Source organism: Acipenser ruthenus, chromosome 1 (genome assembly GCF_902713425.1).
Source record: "Acipenser ruthenus chromosome 1, fAciRut3.2 maternal haplotype, whole genome shotgun sequence".
Taxonomy (NCBI): Eukaryota; Metazoa; Chordata; class Actinopteri; order Acipenseriformes; family Acipenseridae; genus Acipenser; species Acipenser ruthenus.
In genome coordinates this window covers 15,363,100-15,384,095 of record NC_081189.1, presented here as the reverse complement: position 1 = coordinate 15,384,095, position 20,996 = coordinate 15,363,100, and the positions used below count along the sequence as shown (strand labels likewise).

General features: G+C 39.7%; 1 protein-coding gene across 2 annotated transcripts in view; it reads left to right on the top strand.

Annotated features, from left to right (window-relative positions):
- Positions 1-7,680: 7,680 nt before the first annotated feature.
- The window catches only part of LOC117404001 (phosphatidylinositol 3-kinase regulatory subunit alpha), a 36,006-nt gene continuing 22,690 nt past the window's right edge, over positions 7,681-20,996 (top strand). The window contains exons 1-2 of one of the 2 annotated variants that reach the window (XM_034925006.2): positions 7,681-7,840; positions 10,070-10,800. In XM_034925006.2, the coding sequence (XP_034780897.2) occupies positions 10,470-10,800 (331 nt within the window). In that variant the 5' untranslated portion in view covers positions 7,681-7,840; positions 10,070-10,469. Of the gene's footprint in view, positions 8,019-10,069; positions 10,801-20,996 lie in introns of both variants that reach the window. The other variant, XM_034925000.2, reaches the window with a different exon arrangement.

Below are 20,996 nucleotides of genomic sequence, written 5' to 3'. Positions count from 1 at the left end.
CACAAAAGACAACATTCCTCCGCCCAGGAGAGCAACCACCAAGAAAAGGTGTTAAAACCAATCCTCGCCCAGGACAACTGGAAGCTGCTAGAGACTGGAATATGCTGGCAGATGTTGGTCAACGGCTTATTTTTCCACCTGAGATTGCCACCACTAACCTTCGACCAGATATTGTCTTGTGGTCTGGATCAGCACGCCTTGTTCACCTGGTAGAGTTAACAGTGCCATGGGAGGACGCTGTAGATGAGGCGTATGAGAGGAAGAAACTGCGGTATGCTCAACTAGCCACTGAAGCGGAACAGCGAGGATGGAGAGTTCGGGTTTACCCAGTGGAAGTGGGTTGTCGAGGATTTGTGGCACACTCTACAACCCGGTTTCTCAGAGACGTCGGATTCAGTGGCCAAGAGTTGCGTCGCACAGTGAAGAACTTATCTGAAGCAGCAGAGAGGAGCAGCAACTGGCTGTGGTTGAGACGGAAAGATTCTGGCTGGGGACAGGTAAGTAAGCTGGGCTGAGTTGAGTGGGGGACGGAGGGGGGTGATGCTGGGACGCCAGAATCACCGTCGAGCCCTCTTGAGGTGTCGTGGGCTAGTCGACGAAACACTGAGGATGGAAGGTGCCCACTTGAAAACCCCAGAGATGTACCCTACTTAGCTCAATCCAGACGGTTGTCATGCTGATGCGCTGGGGAGGCCGCACTTTGGTTGATCCCCGGAGCCAGCATCGCAGCCGTTGTGTGTGCTGATGCGCCAGGGAGGCAAAATAAGCTGATCCCTGGAGCCAGCATTACACTTCAGCCATTAACACCAGACAGAAGGATATCTACATCATCATATGGAAGGAAACGTAAATGGATGGAGACGCATATGGATCACATTAGTTTACTGTAAAGCTACGTCTTAGTTGGTGCTTATCTTGGCGAGAGCCGAGTTCAAATCAGCATGAAGTTTTAACATCTACTCTCGTGTAATGGAAATCATGAAGATCTGGATACGTCCAGTGACTGCTGTGAATAGTGCAGCTGGCAACAAGGGAAAGACCTTGTGACAGCCTGGAGAGACAGCTGACAGGAGGAAAGAGACCCCATTGGGGCTGGTAAGGGTTAGCTACCCTTGTCGGCAGTATCCAGCTCTGTGTTTACAGGATGCTGGAGACACCCGCCCAAGGCTTCTAAGAAATTAAAGAGAAAAATACCCCTAGAGTCTGCGAGAGCGGGGGCGGAAGATGACTCAACGTTGGACAACACGGTTAACGACTTAGGAACGGAAACGGATATGAGTATGGAGAGTACTTCACAAAAGACTAGTTCAAGATCTGCAGTTAACAAAGACATGGAACTCCAGGTTTGTGTCTGCGGCTGGAGCAAGGCGACAACGGTCAGGGGTTTGAAGATTCATCAAGGGAGAATGAAATGCTTGAGGGAGAAGGGACAAGGGCCTCGCATTGATCAGTACTTCTTACGAAGTCAGTCAAGTCAGTCGAATGAAATCCAGCGACAGGAAGCAAACCACAGTTCGCAGGATATCAGCACCCCTGTCATAGATGTGAGGAGGACTTGCGTGGACACAGTTAGTGATGAACCTAATGATCCTTGTGAACCCGGTCAGACAAACCAGCATAAGAGAGAAAAGAACCTCAACGGGCACAAGCCTGGAGTTAAATGGCCAAGAGCTTGTGAGAAAACTGCATGGGACACAGTAAACACAGATCTCTGCGTTGCATTGGAAAGATTAAGTGGAACAGTTGAAAAGAAGCTGGATAAATTTGGGGACATCATCTACGCATATGGAAGTGAGAGGTTTGGAGTTGAAAAAAGGAAGGAAAAAGTACAAACTATTCCTGGAAAGTCTAGACGGCAGCAGGAGATTGAACGCTTAGTTAGAGAAAGGAGACAGCTGAGGAACCAATGGAGAAGAGCAGAACAAAGTCAGAAGGAGGGACTCAATCTCTTACAAAGGGTCATAAAAGATAAGCTTGCAACATTGCGCAGAGCTGAGCGCCTACGGAAACGCTACAAAAAGAAGGAGCGTGCGAGAGCTAACTTTTATAAAGACCCATTCAAATTTGTAAAGAAGTTATTCACCAGTGAGAAGAATGGCACACTAAAAGCATCTAAGGTTGAGCTGGAGAGATATTTGGAGGAAACACATACAGATTCAAAAAGGCAGGAGCCTATGTCAATTCCGTCAGACATCCCACCTATCAATCCACCAGAATACCAAATGGAGGACTGTGCACCTAAGTGGAAAGAAATAGAGCAAGCTGTGAAAAAAGCAAGGGCTTCATCATCTCCAGGGCCTAATGGAGTTCCGTACAGAGTGTACAAGAGTGCTTCAGGAGTTCTACGAATTCTGTGGAAATTGATGAAAGTGGCATGGGAAAAACAGGTTGTACCAAGAGCATGGCGCCGAGCAGGTGGAGTCTTTATACCTAAAGAAAAAGATTCTACAAGCATCAGTCAGTTTCGTCCCATTTCCCTATTAAACGTAGAAGGCAAGATTTTCTTCAGCATTATTGCTCAGAGATTGTCAGCTTACCTATTAAAGAACTGCTTCATTGACACTTCAATACAAAAAGCGGGCATTCCAGGTTTCCCAGGTTGCTTAGAACACATCAATGTGATCTGGCAACAAATTCAATCAGCTAAAAAGGAGAGGAAGGAGCTCCATGTGACATTCCTGGATTTGGCTAATGCATATGGTTCAGTGCCACATGAACTACTTTGGGCAGCATTTGATTTTTTCAGTGTACCGATGACAATAACAAATTTAGTGAAAGCCTATTTTGGAGATTTGCAATTCAGTTTTTCAACTTCAGAATTCAGCACTACATGGCAATGCCTAGAGGTTGGAATAATGGCAGGATGCACCATTTCTCCACTGGCTTTTACCATGGCAATGGAAGTAATCATTAGGGCATCAAAATGGGTAGTAGGAGGAGAGCGCTTGGCTTCTGGAATGCGACTACCACCAATTCGAGCATACATGGATGACATGACAACCATGACTACAACAGTAGCCTGCACTAATCGATTATTGGGCAAATTAACCAATAACATTGAATGGGCACGAATGCAATTCAAGCCCACTAAATCAAGGAGCATCTCTATAATTAAAGGCAAAGTAGTAGATAAAACATTCTTCATTAATGGTGAGGCAATACCAACAGTGTCTGAGAAGCCAGTGAAGAGTCTTGGGAGATGGTACGACGGGGATCTAAAGGACACAGTTCGTGTGGGAGAAGTTAGACAACAAGCAGTGGAAGGGTTGAAGAGCATAGACAGCTGCGCTCTACCAGGTAAACTAAAACTCTGGTGCTTTCAGTTTGGTCTACTGCCGAGGTTGCTGTGGCCACTGACTGTGTACGAGGTTTCTTTGACAACAGTAGAGAAGCTGGAAGCTTTAATCAGTTCATACATCAGGAAATGGTTGGGAGTTCCACGCTGCCTCAGCAGAGTGGGACTTTATGGTAAAGGAATACTGCAGCTACCAGTCTCTGCTCTAACCGAGGAGTTTAAGTGCGCCAAGGTCAGACTGGAAATGACATTAGTAGAGTCACGCGATAAATGCGTAAGGGAGGCAGCACCTGTGTTGAAAACTGGAAGAAAGTGGGCGGCAAAGAAAGCTGTGGAAGATGCAAAGGCTGCCCTTCGAATTGGTGATATCATGGGGCAAGTTCAGCATGGAAGAGGGGGTCTTGGTTTCAGTTCAACTCCTCCTACATGGCACAAGGCGGCCCCAGCTCAAAGAAGGAAGCTGGTAGTCAACGAGGTGCAAAAGCAGGAGGAGAGGATGAGGTGTATAAAGGCCATTTCCCAGGCCAAACAGGGAGAATGGATGAGATGGGAGAGTGTGGAACAACGCAAGATTGGCTGGCAAGACCTATGGTCAATGGAACAGAGCAGGATCAGTTTCCTCATCAGGTCAACATATGATGTTCTCCCATCACCACAGAACCTAAACCTCTGGGTAGGAGAGGATCCCTCATGTCCTTTGTGTTCATCACCTGCAACATTAAGGCACATTTTGACAGGATGTAAGGTGGCTCTTAGCCAAGGTCGGTTTACTTGGCGCCATGACCAGGTGCTGCGATGTTTGGCCTTAGCATTGGAAGACAAGCGTAACATGACCAATAAGTTGCCACCTGTTCCATCAAAACATTACACACAAAAGACAACATTCCTCCGCCCAGGAGAGCAACCACCAAGAAAAGGTGTTAAAACCAATCCTCGCCCAGGACAACTGGAAGCTGCTAGAGACTGGAATATGCTGGCAGATGTTGGTCAACGGCTTATTTTTCCACCTGAGATTGCCACCACTAACCTTCGACCAGATATTGTCTTGTGGTCTGGATCAGCACGCCTTGTTCACCTGGTAGAGTTAACAGTGCCATGGGAGGACGCTGTAGATGAGGCGTATGAGAGGAAGAAACTGCGGTATGCTCAACTAGCCACTGAAGCGGAACAGCGAGGATGGAGAGTTCGGGTTTACCCAGTGGAAGTGGGTTGTCGAGGATTTGTGGCACACTCTACAACCCGGTTTCTCAGTGACGTCGGATTCAGTGGCCAAGAGTTGCGTCGCACAGTGAAGAACTTATCTGAAGCAGCAGAGAGGAGCAGCAACTGGCTGTGGTTGAGACGGAAAGATTCTGGCTGGGGACAGGTAAGTAAGCTGGGCTGAGTTGAGTGGGGGACGGAGGGGGGTGATGCTGGGACGCCAGAATCACCGTCGAGCCCTCTTGAGGTGTCGTGGGCTAGTCGACGAAACACTGAGGATGGAAGGTGCCCACTTGAAAACCCCAGAGATGTACCCTACTTAGCTCAATCCAGACGGTTGTCATGCTGATGCGCTGGGGAGGCCGCACTTTGGTTGATCCCCGGAGCCAGCATCGCAGCCGTTGTGTGTGCTGATGCGCCAGGGAGGCAAAATAAGCTGATCCCTGGAGCCAGCATTACACTTCAGCCATTAACACCAGACAGAAGGATATCTACATCATCATATGGAAGGAAACGTAAATGGATGGAGACGCATATGGATCACATTAGTTTACTGTAAAGCTACGTCTTAGTTGGTGCTTATCTTGGCGAGAGCCGAGTTCAAATCAGCATGAAGTTTTAACATCTACTCTCGTGTAATGGAAATCATGAATGGAGAAAATGGGAAAACAAAACTCAGAATACTGTGATCTCACTGCATTCTCAGTGGACTTAGAGGAAGACATTGTTTAAAAAGGCATTCCACATTGGTCATGCTGGCAAGCCTTGCACATTTTAAACATTGCAATACAGTCTAAAGTGCCTAATTGCTACCATATTCTTTAAGTCAGACAGGGATGTGAAAGTCTAAGAAAGGAATTAGCTCCTTATTCTTTTTTTTTCATTTATTAATTTCTGTGACAAATACTAGTGAGAAACTAAAATAAATACTCTCCCATGTCAAGGATATTCTATATTTTTTTTATTGAAATTAATTCTTTGTGTTTTGTTTCCTTAATGTCGTTAGCTATCTCCTCTAACGCTGTAGCATTGTTGGGGCCAACTGGAGAGAGTTGCACTCCACAGAACGTGACGCTGTATAAAGACCGCTCTGTCAGCTGGTTACTTTGGGTCATATAATCAAAGGTCTGCCTGAAAAGAAGGCCTATCAATTCCTTCCCCCTGTGTTCCGGCCTACATGGTAGTATCACCCTGGAAGCCTGACTCACACAAAAGGAGAAGCAAGCACTTAATGCAGGCTGTGGGCTGACAATGCTCATTACTACACATGACCTGAGCTTGGTGTTTGACGTCACTGATGACAGCCCCATTCATGCTGTTACCTTGATGAGGAGAATATAAAGGGTGGGGGTTAAGTAACCAGGATACGTCTGCAGCTAAAGGTAACATGTGACTATGCTTTATTACCATTCTATACCCTTTTTCAAGCTGGAATTTCAATGCTAAATCTGTTTGTTTTTTTACCCCAGTCAACACATTGCTTACATTTTACATCAGTGCCAACAGCCGCCTGTAAGTAGCTTTCACACACATTCCTCCAGTCCCACTCTCCCGCTGACATGCTAGTGGGAACCCCAGCTGATTCTGTTGCTCCACGGCCATATGGGTTTGCAATTATTATCCGAAAACCTTTATACAGGACAAAAATGAGCGTAATGTAGAGATGTATGGGGTTTTACTGTACGTTTTATCGAATGACTACATCAGTGGTTTCATTTCTAATTTTAAATCACATTCTATTCACCCCTGGACATTTTGATCTCTAGCAATATCTAACTATGCAGTACACTACAGGGAATAATACTGTTTTCTTTTCTGTATGCTCAAAACAAACACTTACTAACCAGTGTTTTATTAACCATTATCCTGATAATTGGTAACATTTGTCTGACACAGCATACCACACCAATGTGCAGTTTGCAAATGGTTATGCTCATAGATCTATTAATTGTCAGAGTGTTTTATTGATCCTTTAAATTGTAGAGAAATATATACATACCATTTACAGAAAGGCAAACATGATTGTAAAAGCCGGTGGTCTATTATTTATTATTATTTATTTCTTAGCAGACTATACATTTCTTAGCAGGCTTACAATTGTTACAAGATTGTTACATTGTTACAAGATATCACATTATACATTATTTCACATTATACAGATTATTTTTACATACAATTACCCATTTATACAGTTGGGTTTTTACTGGAGCAAAGTAGGTAAAGCAGTGACCCCCACTGGGGATTGAACCCACAACCCTCCGGTCAAGAGTCCAGAGCCCTAACTACTCCACACTGCTGCCCACACTCTGGTCTAGTTGTCAAACACAACAAGAAACTAACTGGTACAACATAATGTAGGATTGTATACATTTTAACATGGAAACTGCTACTATTGTAGCTAAAAGCGGAACAAACATACATACTCATAGAGTAACAGGTTAAAAAAGCTGACGACGCAACTTCTTTTACGTCACCACTTACTTTTGGATCATACGGATTTCAGCTCCACCATTGGGAGTTAGACTGCAATACAACACAATATAGGATTAAGCAGGGAGATGAGCTTAGACCTTAATGTACAGGGCTTTTATCAGTAATTTATATCTGCATGCAATGGGTCCATTAGGAGCAGAAAAATGTGGCGTTGATTAATGCAATTTCCGTCACCCTAAAACCACTATTTTATTACATTATGATTAAACAACAATACGTAGTAAAAAAGATACACGATTAAACGAAGAAAGTTAGTTTGAGTTTATCATCTTCCATAACTGTCTAGGCATGCATACAATCCTGAATTTGCATGTATAAAGAACAGATACATTAATAACAGTTTGAAAGCAAAGTAAATACAAAACAAAATACATTAACATAAATCAATACATAAAAAAAGAATATTACTAGGGGGTTATATTAAAGATCGTATTATATATTTTCATTAAAGTTGAACTTGTTAGGTTTTTTTGTACTTTTTAAAGACTATATAAGTTATTCTGAAAAAAAAATGCATTAGAAACAGTGTCTGATCATTTTGATTTTTTGAATGATATTTAGCTAGTACAGTATTAATAAGAGATGTACAAAGGGAGTCGTTTTAATAGCAGATTCATCCGCTGGGATATTTCAATTGTGATTGTGGCGTCACAGGCAGGGGAAGGCTTATCTGATCTCCCAGCGCTCCTGCTCTGGTGAGGCGGAGCTAGTTCTCTGCTTGTGGGCGTGGTCCAGCAGTCTCTTGCTGAAGCTTTTTGATGGTCTGTGTAGTTGAGTTGTGGTAGTGTTTGTCTTGGAAGGATGAGCTGTGGGTCGTGAAGGGAGCAGGACGGGAGTAATACCACACCGCGTGTGAGTTTTGTTTGCTTTAGTTTTTAAACATACAGGACAAAATCCTAACCGGGATTTATTTTTTTGGCGTCCAAAATTTCTGTCAGAAAAATTGTGTGGAGTTTTTTTTAAGTAGGAATTGCGTCGGCGTACTCGGAAAGGAAGGAGCATTCCGCGCGGACGACGCTTTTGCAGGCAAGTGAGTTTGTGGTAATCCTTGGATTAATCAGCCAATTCGAAGGGGCAAAGGACATTTTTTTTCCTTCGTGAAATCCAATTGCATTTTATTGTGGAATTTGGACTGCAAATGCATTAGTAACTTGGATGTATCCATATTATTATTAATTCTATAGTTGTGTTTATAGTTAAGAATATAATTCTGAACGTATATCCATATTGTAAATTCTATTATACCGTACAATTGTTGTCTACAGTTTAGGGCTAGGTTTTACAACATGCATTGTTATTTCAGTGTAGGCATTTTAATATTAAATATACGGTAAGTGTGTGTATGATGGGCTGTAAAGTATTTCAATCTATAAAAAGACAGCTTCCTTTGTCCAGCTCTTAGTGAGGAAAAAAGAATCCACATATTTAAGATTGTTTCAAGGAATGAAGCATTTCATTATTTTTAGTGCAATGTAAGTTACTACCGTATGCATACAGTACGTACAGTGATACAAGAAACGAAACAAAACGTTATTACTACTAGTAATAATGCAACAATGGACGTTACTTTCTGTCGTGAGTAATAGTTTGCTATCGTTCTTTCTTTCTTTATTTGTTTATTTATTTTTAAATCAGTGTTATAGAGAGAACCGAAATACAGACGCTTGTCTGTTGTTGTATAGAATCGGTAGAGATTTAATTCTGCATCGAACATCGATCAGAATCTGGGCACAGAAAAAGCAGCCCAAGCACAATCAGTCAACACGGTTGAAACGTGGCCCACATCCGTAACGTAGCCTATACCATTAGAATAATGTAATAAAACGTGTCGCGCATAGACTTTTCTCTATTTTGCTGGTAGTGTGTTGATTAATCTTGGACCCTGGTGGTATTTATTTATTTATTTATTTATTTTACAAATCTGTATTTCAATTTTTAAACACATAAAGGAAATGTTATTTTTAATGTCATCTGGACTGTCATCTACATTTTTGGCAAAAGATTAATGGAATTTGAGAAAATAAACGTACGAAGGGGTACAGTTACAGTAATTTCAGTTAACCTAATCTGTGTCTAGACATTTAGTGGCATGTTCGTTTACTGGTTTTATTGCCAGCTATAGCTCTTAAATGAATTTATTGCTGTCTAATTCAAGCACGAATTAGAAAAGTGCTGGAAATTAAACCGATCTGCAGATTCCAACCATTAATGTATAAACGCATTGTTTTTCCTTCACTCTTGTAGAGCGTGTTGCCACATACTGCACAGTAACTCCCAGCCACCAGTGTGCGAGTTACAAACAGACATGCCTTTTTCATTCGATTGCACTCCAAGCAGTTGATGTAATATGAACCCCTACGGCCTATAAAAGAATAGGCCTACATACTTTTATCAATATCAATGTCTTCCTTAATTACACATTTATTCGTGTTATATTATGTCATGATACGACTTTTAAAACAAGCCTTCTATTGAACTGCTGTCACATTTAAATTATATATATATATATAATTTATATATATATATATATATATATATATATATATATATTTCTCTCTCTCCTCTCCTGCTTACAGTATAGCTTGTACGCCTAGCAATGTGTGCCTAAATGATTGACACCACCATTTAAGCGTCTTTTTAAACGTAATTTGAAATAAACTTTACATGGGGAATCTGTTATTTTTACAGCGTCCCCTTATTAATACCAGTCAGGGTTTACACTTATTGGGGAATGTATAACATGCTACTGCAAAATGCTCTACCAGTGAAGAAAATGTCAAAACCCCTTAAGGTACACAGGGAATTGAACAGTTGTTCATATGGTTTCTCCTTAAAATACATTTGAGTGACTCAAGTATCAGGAGGAAACTGACAATTTGGATGACCAGATCCACACCCTGTCAGTAAATTTCAAACTGTGTTCCATGCACATTGCAAAAATAGGAAAGTTGGTGTAATTATTTGTGAGACACATGTGTCCCTTGTACCTTAAAGGGTTTATGATTGATCGGTTATTGTGCTATTAATTGTGCAGCGTTTCCTTAAGGCCATATATAATATAAGGGCTGGTTTTCTTTCTAGGTCAGGCGAGCGAATGGAGTGCGGCTGCAGAAGGTATTAGACAGATGGGCAGATTGTGTCTGAAGCACCATGAAGGTGCAACAGACTGCAGAACTCAAAAACCAAGCTACATTTTGAGGCGCTGACAAATTCCTGAGCTGCAGGAAAAGAGGAAGTAGAAAAGAAAAATAACCCAACCCAGAAAGGACATTTTGCAAAAAAAGGATATTGAGGACTTCGACCCTTTTTACAAGCCACGTGACAATATCTCTCATATCTGATTTTCAGATTCATATATTTAATTATATGTGTATATAATTGGGAGGGTGGAAAAAAATAAGCAGGCAGGACAAATCCTTTATGTGTTGCTGTATATTTTGGTTCCACTGGATTAATAATATCTGACACTTAAGTTTTGAAAATGAGTGCGGAAGGATACCAGTACAGAGCCCTGTACGAATACAAAAAAGAAAGGGAAGAAGATATTGATCTGCATGTAGGAGACATACTGATTGTGAATAAGGGGGCCTTGGTAGCACTTGGGTACAGTGATGGAATGGAAGAGAGACCTGAAGAAATTGGATGGCTCGCAGGGTTTAATGAAACCACACAAGAAAAAGGCGACTTCCCTGGAACCTATGTTGAGTTCATGGGCAAGAAGAGGATTTCACCTCCAACACCCAAACCTCGACCTCCAAGGCCACTGCCGGTGGCTCCCGGGCCAGACAAAGCCGATTCCGATTCAGAGCAAGGTAAGTCTGGTAATTATCCTCCAACACATTCTTCCCTTGTATGTCAGCTGATACTTACCTGCACTGGTCCTTCCTGACTGTCCAGTCAGGATCCAAGTGATCATTCAGCCAAGCGTCACGCCGCATATTTCCTGAATCCTTTCTTTTCAATTGACGTCAGATTCCATTTTAATCTTGATAATGATCGAGACTTCCCTTTTTCATTTATTGCATTTACGAAGACTCTTGTGGCTAGAGAAATTACACCTGTTGCCCGAATAATTTGCTAGTTAAATGGAAATTTATTGTAGAAACTCGCCTCCTGTAGTCAGACTTGTGTGGTTTCATTTCGTTTGTAGAAATGCGTGCTGGATTTCAGCTTTTCATCATTAAATGTATTTATAATTGGTTAAACAAACAAACATACCACACCTCAGATGCCCACGTCATTATAAATAACCTTACTCATAGTAGCTGCTGTTTAAAATGATGTGCGTTCACTTTCTTCTTTGTTGATGTGATTTGCTGGAAAGTATTTCTACTGATCGAATATTTATTTTTTTAACATTGTAATTAGAACTTTTCTGTGTTTTTTGTTTGTTTTATTTTGTTTTTAAGCTAATGTATGCTGTCTGAAAACTTTGCTACATGTCTGTTATACTGTTGGAGTGTTTTCATAGCACCCTCTAGATGGCTGTAACCCGAATGCTTGCTTCCCTTTGGGGAAATAAGGCCCAACATTGAAGTCGCCGTGTGTTTCTTCTTGTGTGCGATCGAAATGTATTTGCTGGTTTGCCTGTTTTAGTTTGTTTCTGCTCTGGATTCAACTTTTACAGATCCACAAACCAAACTTCCATCCTATATTCCTGCAATGTATTTCTTTAAAAAAAGAGAAATACAACATTATTTGTTTTACAGAAACTCCCCTACAAGTGAATTGTGACTCACTATTCTGTATTCAAATACATTTGAATGTACCCTGTGGAAAGTGGCTGAAGGAGTGGTTCATTTAAATAATGTCCTGAAATTAAGATAACATCATCTCCAGCCTTAGCACTTGGGTTCAGTGATGGAATGGAAAAGTTGATAATCTTGACAGATTATTATATAAATGGAATGAGAAACATAAACAAGTGCTTTTTTTTCCCCCTCTGTTGCAAAAAGTGATCGTTCTCATGATTTCAAAATGCAGATCCTTGTAGTGGCCTGTAGTGTTGTTTTTTTTTAAGTAACATTTTGTTTTGTTTGTGTTTTTTTTTTTTTTTTTTTTTTTTTTTAATACACTTACTGTAGTGCTAAACCACAAACAGTGGCAAATTGTTTCCATATAAAAATATAACAAAACCGGAAATGTTTCTGGTATCTGGGTTTATAGGCTTTTGTCAGTAATGTCTGTTTTTCTTTTTTTGTATAGATGTATATTTAGTTCTGTTTGTAATTTGTTGGGAATTGTGAAGTCAAATGCTGAAAGTCTGCATGGCAACTAAATAGCTTGATATAAAAACAAAGATGTTTGTCAACCGCCAATGTCAGCAGCTGTTTTATCGTTTGAGTCAATTTAGACTTTGTTTTAGCTGAAAGGTTTATTTTTTTGTTATCCTTTTAATGCATGTCGGCCTGAACAGAACAGTTTGCGTGAAAATCACTTTCAGTTTTCTAGAGGTAGGTTTTCAAAACACACAGCCGTGCCCTCCCTGCTCCCTAGTGTTGAGGAAGGAAATAAAGTTGTTGGGGTGGGGGGATTCCTGTGACCCCAGCAAAGGCAGTGCCTTCTATGGTTCCATGTACAGTCCACAGCCATTTCTCTGCTGTTCTGAAGACACAGATGTTTGCTCTATACTGCAACTGATCCATGAGACTTCTCCATTTACATAACCGTTGGCCTTTGGCAAGAGTTCAACACAGAACTATGCAATCGCCCTGCAGGCTTAAGCAGGATAAGATATTTTAATTGCTTGGTATGGGTGGGGTAGGGTGGGGTGTTGGTGGTTATGAAATGAAAATACAAATCTGAATGGAGGACAATGTTATTAGTAGGGATGGGCACCGATATCGATAATTTCCATATCGTGATATTATGAGATTTAATAAATAAATAAATAAATAAAATTAACATATGCGCGCAGAGACATTTGTGTTTTTAGCATTATTAACAATAAATACAAACACAGTATAATCAAGTTTATTTTATATTAATATACAACAAACCCTATACATACCAATCATGGTCAGTCTCATAGGCAAACACCACACACTGAAGTATTTAACCACTGTGTACGCTGCTTGCACCAAGTGATGTCACATTTCAGGATAGCGGCATCTCAATTAACGGCGAATGAGCGGTTTATTTGAAATCCTGTATATTTTGCTGTAAAACAGTCATTTAGTTTCACATCACCCAAACAACAATTCCTTAAACAAAAAAAAGCGTACTTTATTTTAATTTACTGTAATGTCATTTGAACTTTTACTGTTTATTTGTTTAACCTTTTTCAGGTTAAACAAATCGACCCGTTCCATCAAGGTAAGCCATTTGCTTTTATCCATTAGAATGTCTCCCAGTTGTCCTTCGTGAACAGTATATACCTCACTTAGGCGAGAAAACATTTGCGATGTCTTGCTGACTTGCTTTCTTATTTTCAGATGCATACATGCAGATTTATCGTTTTTTGCTCTGCTGTTAAATGTAGTGTCGACTCGCCATTTTGTACTTTCTGTTTTGCTTTGGGAGCGGGAGTGTTGATGACACTGGTATGAACGTTCAGTTAACAACGAATTAGGAAAGTGAGTCAAAGGTTAATTGCATAAGTTTAATTGACCATGATTATTTCGCTGGCGCTACAATTAGGGAAACTACAATACTTATATTTACGTTTGCTTGGCTTGGGAAGTTGGCGGGTGGTGGACAGCGGGGTGGCTATATAACGGGTACAAATAGCACTGTTTTTATATTGGTGACATTTGTTCAGAGAGAATAGCTGGCGGTATGCGAGGGTGGCGTTATAACGCGGCACAGCTGTATTTTACGGTCATTTTGCTGCAGTGTAATAGATTACTGCGAATATGCATCCCTTTCCATTCTGTGCGTCCCGTGAACACAAGACAAAAAATATTTTTCCGTCCAATGGATTTATTTTGCATCTAGGACGCAAAATGTTACATTAATGCGACCTCTGAAACGCAATAACTCCCCTTCATAGTCACAGAGGTAGCTATGGTATTTGCATGCTGCATAAGCACCATTGGCCTTCCATTTTGCATTATGTTGAGCTATGCGCATGCTTCAGCGGTTCATTACTTAACCTATTATTAATGTATACTGAGCATCAAAAGAAACTTATCACATGTATTTGGATACAATTCACTAGATGTGATCGAAAAATGACAAACTCTGTTTTAGAGCAGGTGCAGCGACTTTTCATTGTGCTGATTAACAACTGACATCACGAAGATGCTGCAAAATGCCACAATACGCTAATAAATAAATAATAATAATAATAATAATTATTATACGCTAGGGCTGTCAGTTAAGCCTCGATTTAATTGGGCACACAAAATCGAATTGTTTGAATAAATATCGATGATTGTACCGCACGCATACATTGTCACTCCATTCCTGTCCCCCCGACGTGATTGATAATCTCATTGCTGTTCAGTAAAAGCCTGTGCACACCAGTTGAATGCGAGAGGTAATTACACCTTGGTAGCGTCAGGAGAAAGAGAGAGAGAAAAAAACAACACGTCTACAGCAAGTTTAACACACTACAGGGGTGTTACTAAAGTATTTATTCCAAAAGATTACAGTTCTTTGGAATGTAGGCTAGTCTATATAAACTAGACACAATTTAGTGCCAGCTGCAGCATCACACATTGCATCTTGTTAATACTGTACCACCTAACCTTCACTATCTGTGAAACGCACAATGTGGAAATCCCTGCTTAAAATAATAATAATAATAATAATAATAATAATAATAATAATAATAATAATGTGATTTACTTACCACAACATGCATACCCTCTATAGGTCAAGCTGATAGTTCAAAATTGCGGTTAACATCAATGATTTTTTATTTTTTTTTAATGTTATTGAATATTGTTACATATTCATTATATAACAGTTCATTTTGAAACGCCAAAGAAGCACAAGCTATATACAGTCAGTTTTCTTCAATTTATTTACAGACTGTTTGCCAGGAATACAAGCCTGTCGTTCTGCTCTAGATTCAAGGCGACACGCTTTTTAGTTTGTTTACATCGAATACACAGAGGGGCGTACTTGCAAAGCACTTTCAAAACTGCTTGAATGGCAGAAATACTGTAAATAGCAAGGCAGGGCGTTCGGTGAGTTTTCATTGATAAACTTAAATAAGGTTGTTAACTATGCGCGTTACAGAAATGTAATTATTGAATATATTATCCAGTATTTATATCGATGTATATAATGAGGAATGGAATCGATCGAAAAATCGATTTTCAATTCAATCGTAGCAATGTTTTATTGTTATTGGTGTTAAGTATCCTTTTAATATTTCAAAATCCTGCTTGGCAAAAATAAAAAATAAATTAATAAGATGCTAATAAATGTACCTTTTGGAATCCCTACCTTTGTGTAGCCTCCCTGTGCCTTCAATCATTATGGGACTTCATTATTATTTGTGAGGGGGGAGGGGGCTAAAACGTGTCTAAAAATGTGAAGGGCTTGCCAAATGGAATTCCAAGTGCCTTCGGGGTTTGGGGTGGAGGGAGAACATCATGTGCCTTCCAGAATCCTGTCACGTTTCTGTGCAGCTGTCAAGTGTCTGCAATATCTTCAAGAAGAGTCGTATCTGTACTTGTTTTGTAAAATTAGCTATTCATATATGAAAGTCAAATTTGAAATATCATAATTTGTGTGGATTGCTTTGCTGTTACAAGACAGTTTATACACAATTTACAAAAACAAATTACATTTTTTTAAACACCCTGAAAGTCAAAATTTGCAATTCAAATGTACTGTAGTTTGATATCCAACCAAATTAACCCATTAAAACTCACCTCAGTAAATTACTTTAACTTATTTAGTCATGCTAGCTGTAAATACCATATTACATCATTATTAGTGGTGGGCAACGGTGAAAATTGTATGTTTTATTTGTTGTCCAATGGCAATTTTAAATTGCTAATTCCTGGATTGTGGCTAATTAGTGCATTCCAGATAAATTGGACCCCTTTTACGCTTTTCAATTTCCAACTCTGACAGCCATTCTCAAACTCAACCCATTTTTTTTTGTGTGTGTGGCAGTTCGGTTTTATTGTATTGTTTAGAGGCAAAAAAAAAAAAAAAAATCTGAACAAATCCTTTGCTTGGGTGTTGAAATGTTGTCCTACAAACTGGGGGGGAAAAGCAATGTGTTACAGAGTGAGTGGCGGAGCTAGTCTTGAAGCTAGTGCAAATGTAGTATCAGGAAAAGAATGGGCCTCTGTTCACGCGCTGAGGGGCCTGTGCTTGGGGAAGGCTGGGTGTTGAATTCTTCTTGCCTCAGAGTATTTGTGATTCATTGCCATTCATTGAAGGCTTTGGCAGCATTTTCCCCATCCACCCCCATTTTTATGTTTTGATAATGTTCTTCAGATTTGCAGAGCTTTTAGGCAGCAGAGGCACCGTGCATTTTTAACCACAGGGGGTTGTCTGTACAGAACTACAGATGTGAAAATAAACTGCTTTAGTACTTTAAAAAAAAAAAAAAATGTTCTTGGTTTCTCAAGAAATCTGTCAGCCTGCTTCAGTTTCAATGACCCTGCTGATGAGTTACTGTGTATGCTTGCCAGTGTTTGGGGCATTCCATTGCTGACGTTAGGATAGTATTTGACCTGCAGAACTCAAAGTAAATTCTGCACCCATCTGTTGAATGTAATGTTAAACAACTGTAAACATTTAATTCAACATACAGTAAAGCCATTTAGTTCTTTCTGCTGCACTGCCTGGCATTGAACTGATAAAGCAGTAAAGCGGTTTGCGAATGACCATCAGTGAGTTACTATTGCACCCTGGGTATGCGTATGCCTGACAATAGAGATACTGTACAGCCCCTGTTATGTAATGTCATTTCACACTTCGCATTATTTTAATAATGCAACTTGGAAAGGATATTCTTTTGTACAAGCCTTGGACAGGGAGGTACCTGTCTATTATTGTGTAACTTTGGGAGCTAATGGATCCGTTACCTCTAGTTGCATTGTGCTCTATTGTTGAATACAAGTATTGTAAGTTGAATCACATTGTAAGCCTTGGCATTCAAAACTGAATGTTATTTTCAGTAGTTTTACAGTTGCTTCTGTAAATTTGTGGAAGAGTTCACACTTCTAACATTGACAGGCATAAATAGCTGAGCTCTCATAATGTGCCGATACAGTACGCTTGCTTGGTTTTACATGATTGTGAAATCCAGTGTTGATCTTGGTCTAACTTGGTTTTAGTTATTCTGATTTTGAAAAAGGGTCAACGATAGTTTTAAAAATGAAGTCAGTAAGTAGTGCAGATTGCCTTGTCCATGTGTGAATATAACAGCTAAACCCTAAATGAATGTAATCACATCTGTGCTGTGTTTCTGTATGGCATTGGTATGAAAGTGGTGCTCGTTTGCAGTTACTCTTAGTATAAAGCCATGTGGGGAATACTGCAGTAGAAAAACAGCATTTCTTAGCAGCAGTCTGGAGAACAAATCCAGTTAGTTTTTTTTTATAAGGGAAAGATAGTTTGAATTCAGTTTTCAGTAATGCATCAGTCTTGAATTGAAGGTGCTTTTAAACGTTAATGCACCCGTGGGTTCAGTAAATGATGCAAAGTTTAAAAATAAATAAATCATTTATTGCAGGAGAGTATTCATATCCTGTCATTTTGTTGTAGAGCCCTATGTGTCGTTTAATGTGCACGGTTCCAGACTTCATGGAAATCTAATCAGACCTCCGCTCCACAAAGACTAGTATCTCCGATCACTGTGAAGTGCAGTAATTGAACTTCTGCAAAGTGTGAAACTCCAGATTGTTGTTTCATTAGCTTTTTAGCTGCGATGTCAGCAAAAAAAGAACAAGACTTGCCTTGTAAAGAATTTGCTGCAGGGCTCATTCTTAAAAGCCGTCAGCCTGTTAACACTTCTGTTGTCAGGATGGTACAGGGGCTTACTGATAGATGTTTCTAAGCTTTGTTTTGGGAGTTTTTTGTGGTTTTTGCTGCACTCTATTCATGACTGTGACAGGAAGAGAATTTAGGTTGGAAAGTATACAGAGGATGCTTTATGAAGCTGGAATGTAGGCCTGCATACAGTAACACATCTGTCTTTGATGCTACCCTGAAGTACCCAGGCCCTGCTTCCATCTCAGGGTTTTTTAATTAAGGGGCTGTGTAGTTTTTGAGGTCTGATGACCCACCTGTGAAAAACGTGTACATTTTTTTAATAAATTTCATACAAATTTTTTTTTTAATTTTTAAACTGGCATGCAAGGTACAGTAGTTTTAGATCTTGGTGCTAAACATTTGTGCTGTGCCCAAGTTGAATGAATGTTCCTTCCAAGCATGTGTGCAGTTCAGCTGGAAAGATCAACACACAGCCTTCTGCATCAGTGTTACACATTGCATAGTTCGAGTTTGAGCTAATGTCCCTGCTCCTTTCCTGGACCCCGCAAGTGTTACCATGAACATCTGCTGCATTGAACAATATTCTTAAAGAGATTCGGGTTGCCAGGCTTCAGCTGGGAAGTTTGCTTACACTTAATGGTAGTTAGCTGACCAGGCAGCTGTGAGTTAGGTCTGTGGGCTTCATTTAACAGATGCATAGCTGGCGCATGTTTTTTTGTGCTGCGGTTTGTGTTAAAAGATCTTTATTTGTTATTGATCACTGTGCATGTTCAATGTTGCTTTGCAGTTTGTTTGAAAAAGGAGTGGCTTTTCATTATGAAATGAAAACAAACACTTCAAATACTTTTCCTTGGTAGTACAGTAAATACTGTGAAAGGGTTATTGCTTCATTAGGAAACACTGGTTAGCTGTACACTTTGCCTTTTAAGCTGCATTAAAGGGTTTGTTTCATTGTTTTTTACTTTAACCCTTTGCGGTCCATTTATTAATCGCGCGTCAGGCACGTCAGGTCTAATTAATTTTCACACGCGCAGTTAATTTTAGACGCGCTGTTTAAAAGTATTTTTTTCCACAGTCAAACGGGTTTAAATGGCACTGCATATCAACAAAGCACTCACTAGGCATCTCCAGCCCCGCCCCACCCTTTCGTTCGCTATCGCTTTCACCTATGTAAGAAATAAATAATAATAATAATAATAGTCGTACATACCGATCGATCATCTCCTGATCACTTGTTTTATCACCAAACTCCTCAATAATGCGATCCAAGTCATTATTTTATTACTATAACATCTCAAAAAAGCTCTGCAAATGTCCGTGTTCTCTGTGCGCTGATTCAGTCAGCCAACTTGTTTACTTACGACCGCCCCGTTATCTGATACCAGATACCATGAATGACTAATCATGAGATACGCCTATTTTTATTTTTATTTTTTTTCGACTTGTCTCGGCTCCTGTCGCTCCCACTCGGCAATTGAATGGTTTTCTCGGCTTTTTCCGGAGAAAAAACGACTAGAAACCCGTTTTTTGCGTTGCTATAATGATGTCGGACCCAGTCCGACAAAGGACCTGTGAGGAATAATTGCAATGTCGGACCCAGTCCAACAATGGACCGCAAAGGGTTAAGCCTTGATTAGCCTTGATTTATTACAAAAAAGAAAAAAAAAAGACAGACATTAATTTATTAAACAGTTGAAGCGTTCTGTTTAACCCCTGTTCTTAGAACAAAATGTGGTTGGTAATAGTCTGCACTGTGTTCTTGAGAAACCGGAACCTTTTGACCCTCTGTACCCAAATTGTACTTCTGCTGATGGCAATGTGGAGCACAGTTTTTAGGTTGATATTTGCTCTGGTTTGTGTATCGTTTTGGCTTTTATAAATGTATCCAGAATACCTGGGAAATTGTCTGTGAATGTAGGGGGAGCGAGAGAAATTAGAGGACCACTTTAAAAGCTTTCTGGAATCTTGCTGTCCTTTAGGCAGCATTCAGTGAAAGCACTTGGCAATTAATGCACAGAAGAATCTGTGGGTGGTTCAAAGATTCTGTTAATAGTACGTTCTCACAGTAGAATCTGTGGATAGTTCAGAGATTCTGTTAATAGTACGTTCTCACAGTAGCCACTGCAAAGCACGAAGCAGTTTTAAAAATGCTCTTATTATAAGCTTTATGGTTGAATTCCAGAAGCTACATTAAAAGTATGACTGTGGTAAAATAATATTGAATACAAGTAAATTACAGGATTCCAAAACCATTTTAAAAGGGCAAATTTTATTTAGTCAACATGAAACATTGCAATGTTTTCACTGAATTTAAGAATTTAAGTGTATTTTAGTATTTTGAAATGTACCACCATATATATGTTGAGTATATTTGTACAGTACTTTGGTGTTTGTTTAAATGATAACATGCTGTTTATTTTTTCTGAAGGGGGGGTTCAATAACAGGATTGCATTTAACCTACATACATAAGTAAATAAATAAAATGGTAACAAAAAATACATCTTGAAACCTACCACAAAAAGGAACCGAGGTATGTAGGAATATATTTAGTTTGCTGGTCTTTTCTGGAGTTTGCTGTTTTATTGGGCTGTATGTGCGTGAGAGCGTGCACATGTGTGTTTCATTACTTGATCGCCTCAAGAGACTGCTGTTTAAATTGGCAAATCTTATTGGATACAAAGCATGTCTGCTGACTGGATTAGGAGCATGTAGCAGAGAACTGGCCCACTGCGTAAGGAAAAGCAGAACCCAGCATGTGTTAGAATGGGGGCCAAAGCTCTGAAGTTCACAGGGTGAAAAAAAAAATGGAATGTGTTTTTGATTTGTTGTTCTGAGCTGTAGATAATTGAAAATGAGTACTCTGGTTAAACATGTCCCCTTTGAGCAGCTGTGATTTTTAATTCCTCTTGCTGCATTTGTAGAATTGCTTTTATATAGAGGTTTCAGGAAAATTACCACCTTTTTGAAAACATGTTTTAAATGAATTAATAAATACTTTGTTAGTAAGTTTAAAAAAAAAAAAAAAAAGTCTTGCTAGATTTAAAGAATAGGAAAAGCGTAGCCTTAATCCCAAAAAAGAGGGCTGTACGTTTTTGCTAT